Source organism: Aulonocara stuartgranti (assembly GCF_965226115.1).
Source record: "Aulonocara stuartgranti genome assembly, chromosome: 14".
NCBI lineage: Eukaryota > Metazoa > Chordata > Actinopteri > Cichliformes > Cichlidae > Aulonocara > Aulonocara stuartgranti.
Genome location: NC_138950.1, coordinates 39,364,878 through 39,371,194, shown reverse-complemented (window position 1 = coordinate 39,371,194; position 6,317 = coordinate 39,364,878). Strand labels below are relative to the sequence as shown.

Below are 6,317 nucleotides of genomic sequence, written 5' to 3'. Positions count from 1 at the left end.
GCAGGTCATTCACCAGGTCCCCCCGTGTGGTTCTGGGATCTTTGCTCACCGTTCTCATGATCATTTTGACCCCACGGGATGAGATCTTGCGTGGAGCCCCAGATCGTGGGAGATTATCAGTGGTCTTGTATGTCTTCCATTTTCTGATGATTGCTCCCACAGTTGATTTTTTCACACCAAGCTGCTTGCCTATTGTAGATTCACTCTTCCCAGTCTGGTGCAGGTCTACAATACTTTTCCTGGTGTCCTTCGAAAGCTCTTTGGTCTTGGCCATGGCGGAGTTTGGAGTCTGACTGTTTGAGGCTGTGGACAGGTGTCTTTTATACAGATGATGAGTTCAAACAGGTGCCATTCATACAGGTAACGAGTGGGGGACAGAAAAGCTTCTTACAGAAGACGTTACAGGTCTGTGAGAGCCAGAGATTTTCCTTGTTTGAGGTGACCAAATACTTATTTTCCACCCTGATTTACGAATAAATTATTTACAAATCCTACCATGTGAATTCATGGATTTTTTTTTCACATTCTGTCTCTCACAGTTGAAGTGTACCTCTGGTGCAAATTACTGACCTCTGTCATCATTTTAGGTGGGGGAACTTGCACAATCGGTGGCTGACTAAATACTTTTTTGCCCCACTGTATATATTTATAATTATATATAAACATATATAAATAAAACAACTTTTTTTTACATTAGTAATTCCTTTTGTGCGTAATTTTATATTATTGTTAATAATAAATTAATTAAAGCAACAAAACAACCTGAAGAGTCGGTTCGGAGCCGAAAGAGCCGGTTCTGTAAAAGGAGCCGGAAATCCCATCACTAGTTGAGTACCTTCACTGGATGTGACCGCGAACACGCCCCCCCTACACTTCTTACGTAGCCAGGCTGCTCCAGTTTATCTGCTGATGGTTTTACTGACGACTCACTAAATTAAGGTAAATACAACCACATCACTATTATTAAAAAGACACACAGTTTATCATCTTATAATTCTACAATATCTGAAATCCCTCTGTTGTTAATTAGTTTCCTAGATTAGCCATTAGCATACACACTGTGTGTTAGAGGCTTGTTTTGCTAGCTAGTTAGCAGTGCCATACACCCGTTACTCTAATAGTCTGTATTTTTGAGTGATGCAGCACTCCTTAGTTGTTTTTTTATCCTTTTTAGACAGATATGACATCAGCTGCACACTCCACAGAGGCCCAGAGTTACTGTTAATATCAGAAATGTAATGTTGTCCTTTAGGATTTTAAAATAAGACTGAGGATGATATAAAACTGAAGATTTAAACAGTTTTAGATCCATTACACTTACAGAGCACTCTACAGCCTGCTAACATGGAAACTTTAAATTAAAAACACAGCAGAAGGTTTCATAGAAGTGTAATTTATTCTTTTCATTTAATAATAGAGTCCACAATATTATCAACAGCTACGTCCACCCTGGGGGGAAACTAGTGAGGGAGACCATCAGGACCAAACTGGGTTTCCTGGATCCAGAGGTTTGGGAAAACCTCCTCCCTTTCTTTCATCACAGCTGTCCTGTGCCAGATGTTCTGTTGACCCACTGAGAGAGGCATCATTTCAGAAACATCCGGAAGACTGAAGGTCATTAAAAATCATTCAGACTGTTTTTTTTACCTGAATGTTCGAAACAAACTTTAAAAAAAAAAAAAACAGTGCTGAAAAAGTCATCAGTGGTTAAATTAAAAATAAATTTCAACTTAAGCTGCCAAACAGCCGTAGTTGGTGTCAGTACATAAATATTGGGCTTTGCTATTTTAGTTCACAGACACACTGTGTAACAAACTGCACTTTCCTATCACGTCTGTGTGTTTGCTTGTGCTTAAATTATGTCAGATGCTAATTTCAAGTCTGAACATGTTCATTTTGTCTATTATCATCTCATTAAAGTAAGAAAACGTCTCCAAATTTCTCAAGCACATTGACTCTTCACTTATTACATCCTGTTTCAAAACACTGATGGCAGCAGTAAAACTTCAGCTTGAGACATCACAAGAATTTACAAAGCAACACATAATGCACAAGTGGGAACTTGGAGAAGTAAATACTAGTATGAAATATGCATCCAGTCTCTTCTGGTTATCCTTACCAGGGTTGCGGGAGGAGTAACATGAAATGGTTTTATAAGACATGAAAGAATAAAGAAGTCTTGTCTCAGTTTCAGTTTTCGTACGGGTAGAAGGTTTAAGATGGGACTTGTCTGGATTATAGAGGACTGGACTGAGGTTCCAGTAATGATAAATGATCATTTAATTGATTTCATCACGTAAATATTATTTGTCACATCTGGAAACCACATTGAATTTAAGAAAATGTTGCTGTTTTTGTTGTGTGTATGAATATGAAATAGTTATTGCTAAATGACACTGAAGTGTCACTTTTTGTTAAGTTCAAATGTAACAAAGTTAAAAATTGTTATTGTTATTCGTGGACGTATGGGAGAAGACTGTAATTATATAGTGGTTCTTTAGTTTTAAAATAAAATGCAAAAGCCCTGGCATCGTCTCAGTGACGACACTGGGTCATAATTAGCAGACATCATGGACTCGATCATGGACACATCATTCACCCAAATCAAGCAGAAAGCATCTTTTGTTTCTTTTCTCTGCCAGGATCTGTTCTTGAGAACATATATTGCATTTTTTTCAGGTTGCTGCCTTCAGCACATCTGTATAACTGTGTTGCATACATATAATTGTTGTAAGTGATGATGATAAATTCAAAGATGTCAGGTGTTGCCGTGTCAGTAATGCTGTATGCCTCTTGCAGACTAACAACACCAACACTTGTAATGATGCTTTATTCAAATTTATTGTCACTCAGCAACAAACAGCTACATGTTACTGATCTATGAAATCAATTCCTCTGCAGTCACTTCCAGGATTAGCCTTTGAAGTCATTCTGTTGCATTCAGACTGATGAATATTTACCACACTGTAAAGTTCAGGATAATTTGCTGATATGGGCTGGGAATGATACAGCCGATACCTGCAAACAGTTCAGTATTAGAAATATTCAATAGATGTATCAATAAAGTATGATAAGTTGAATACAACAAGAAATGTGATGGAACATTTTACAGTGAGCTTACCAACTTCGGTTGGTTTGAATTCACTGTTTGTGACATTGGCCAGCAGCTGCCAGTAGGTACGAGCTTCATTATTCCCAGCCACGCCATTCACACTCTCCAGATATGGCCCATAGTTATCATTGTCACTGTAGGTGAATCTGTGAGAAAGAAAAGACCTTGTAAATGATCAACAACAGCAGTCAGGCTCAGTATTTGAGCTCACTTCCTCAGCAAATTTCCTGTTACGTGGCAGCTGTGTTTGCATTTCTTCTTTCTTGTTTGGACTAACGTGGTTCGGGTGAGGGAACGATCTTGGTTTGGTGTTATGTATGTGTAACATGACGATGAAAGTCATCATGTATAAGAGTATAAACAGCCACTTAAAGTTAGAAACGGCCAAAGACAAAACACTGACCATCAGTTTTGAAAACAAACAGCAGCCTTCCTGTCCCAAACATCACCAAGACCTCCTCTCAGTGCTGAGTTATGGCTCTGCAACTACATCAGCTCAGTATAATTAGTATGGCTGCTACGGGTCACTCTAACTTCAAAGAAAGTGTATATCCGATTGGTTAATTTGGGTAGACAATTGATGTCCAGATAATCTCAAATACTTACAGCATAGACTATACAGAAGATCCTTATGTCACCAAAGTGGTGTTTTTTAAAGCTACGTGTTTGGCAATTGGCTATCATAGATTTTAAAAATACAATTAATTTCAAGTCCAGATTAAAAACCTATTTTTATTCCCTGGCTTTTACTGTGTGGGTCACTGACATTTTTATTTCTTTTATTGCTATGTTTGGTTTTTGCTATTTTATTACTATATTTATATTTGTTTTGTACAGCACTTTGGTCTATCAGGTGTGTTTTTAAAGTACTATATAAATAAACGATGATGATGATGATGAAATTATTCGGTGAGCAGATTGGAGTAGAGGAGAGTAAGGCATGGATCTGACTCAGAAGCTGAAGGCCTTTTCGGGGCATGTAACGGACACACAGGTCCAATGTGTCCATTTCACACTTTTTCTCTCCAGAGTCTGAAATAGATGCACATGCAAAAGCTGAAATACCAGCAGGAGGAGATAATGTATCTAAAGCCATAAAGTGCTCGTTACCGAAGAAGGTATGAAGTCCTTTCCAGGGTGATGTTAGAAACAATTATGCTACGTGGATGATATGTATTTACATGTGTGTTTAAACACTTTCCCATGATTATTTTGGTGTTGGCTTGAAATAAACTATCACCCTCTTCTGGTACTGAAGCTTACTGCAATGTACTGGAGCTACGTGCATGTCTGTGGAGAGGCAAAGCGTGAAATGGACACAGTGGACTGGCGTCTCTGTTACACTCTTTCCTGTGATACTGGGTTGGACTGTCAATTAAATGGCAGCAACACCCTAATGTACACCCTGCCTCATCTGTTGTAGTCTACGTTTTATTGGAAAGGGGATGTATTGAAACAGGCTTAAGCTATAAATTGTAAATGTGGATAAATCTGACAACAGGATTAGCAACTGTCATAACAGATACCATTTCTTTCTTTTTTTTTAAACGATGTACTGCATACTAGTATTTTACTGCCTTCTGTGACGATGTGTTCTGTGGAATCTGTAACTAAACTCAGTAATGATGTGACAGTTGATAACAACATACTGACACGAGGAGAGGAGTTAAACAGTTGCAAAGCTGCCACAGACAGTCCTTCAGTGCAAAATGAAAAGCTGCAAATTTCATTCAAAATATGGTGAGCGTCATATTGGGATTAAGGCATGGTTCCATGATGTTCTGTGCATATCTTAGTATATTAGATGTATGCACCAGATTTCATAGATGTATGTTAGCCATAGTTGCTCAATGGAGATTACATGTCCTTTAAAACATCCTAGCAGTTATAAGATTATTAAAATTCTTGTGTCAACATAAATTTCTGCATGTAAATTAAAAGACTGAGGTTCCAACTGATGCTGTTATCTCACATGAAGCCTGCATCGGAGTTATTGAGTCTCTTCATCACACCCAGCAGGATCCCCCCACTAATCACTTCAGTCTTGTAGGTTTGTAGAGGTTTGTTTTGTAAGGTGTTCTTCACCATTATAGCAATGGGACTCATTGGCGGTGCTAAATGAGCCACAGACAAAAGGTTAAAAATAGATATTAAATGATAATGACAGTCATTCTAATAAAAATTACACTTATTGTTATGAAACTTACCTTCAGTCAAAGTCCAAGGAATCAGTGAGAGCAACAGGGCTGCAGAGAGGAGCGAGGGCATCATTGTCATCATGGCTGTTAGGAGTTCGACTTCACTGATGATGATGCTCACTCCCCATGTTTTATTCCACTGATCAGTGTTTACATACAGACTTTATTGATCTTGGCTTGAAAAAGCAAACAAAGTTATCCATTGAACCAACTCTAATGTCACCTTGAGTCCTTGTTGTGAAATCATGTTTGAACTGATAACTTTGTAACTGTACAATGAACAATGACGTACCAACATGCTGCATCATGTGCCAACATCAGTGAACTCTCCCATGACCTTTCTGGATTGGGATTTCTGTTTTTTAACATTGCTTAAACTTTGTGCACATCAGCAAGAAATAAAAAGAAAACAACAAAAGTGTAAAAATGACAGTTTTACAGGGTTTTTATTAAATTATTATTTCTGTACCCTTAATATCTTGGATATTTTGTTTTTGTTTCACAATGCCTATCTACATAAATGAATGCTGCTTGACACTTCAGTCAACATCAGGAATCTCATTTGTTCTAAGAAACATGAGACAAGGGAAAACAGACAACCTGACAATGAACAAAAGGAAACAGAGGACTTAAATACACAGAAGGGTAATGATGGAAGTGTAAACACACAGTGAACACAGCTGACACTAATGAACATGACGCCCATACCCATGCAATTATACTGCTTCTGCTATGTTAGACAAATGATATGGTATATCATGATCATGAGCTTCCAGTCATTCTGGAAAAGGAAAGCTATCCTGGTTTCATCGTCAATTCAATTCAATGTTATTTATATAGCGTCAAATCACAACAAAAGTCGCCTCAAGGCGCTTCATAGATACAGAGAAAAACCCAACAATCATATGACCCCCTATGAGCAGCACTTTGACGACAGTGGGAAGGAAAAACTCCCTTTTAACAGGAAGAAACCTCTGGCAGAACCAGGCTCAGGGAGGGGCGGGGCC

The 6,317-nt window shown here is 38.2% G+C and overlaps 1 protein-coding gene across 1 annotated transcript; it reads right to left on the bottom strand.

Annotated features, from left to right (window-relative positions):
- Window positions 1-2,822: 2,822 nt before the first annotated feature.
- On the bottom strand, window positions 2,823-5,438 carry LOC309687046 (cobalamin binding intrinsic factor-like). Its single transcript, XM_082501709.1, has 4 exons — window positions 5,320-5,438; window positions 5,085-5,226; window positions 3,122-3,258; window positions 2,823-3,018 (listed from the first exon to the last, which is right to left on the bottom strand). The coding sequence occupies exons 1-4, from the start codon at window positions 5,390-5,392 to the stop codon at window positions 2,957-2,959; spliced, it is 414 nt and encodes a 137-aa protein (XP_082357835.1). The 5' UTR covers window positions 5,393-5,438; the 3' UTR covers window positions 2,823-2,956.
- Window positions 5,439-6,317: the final 879 nt, after the last annotated feature.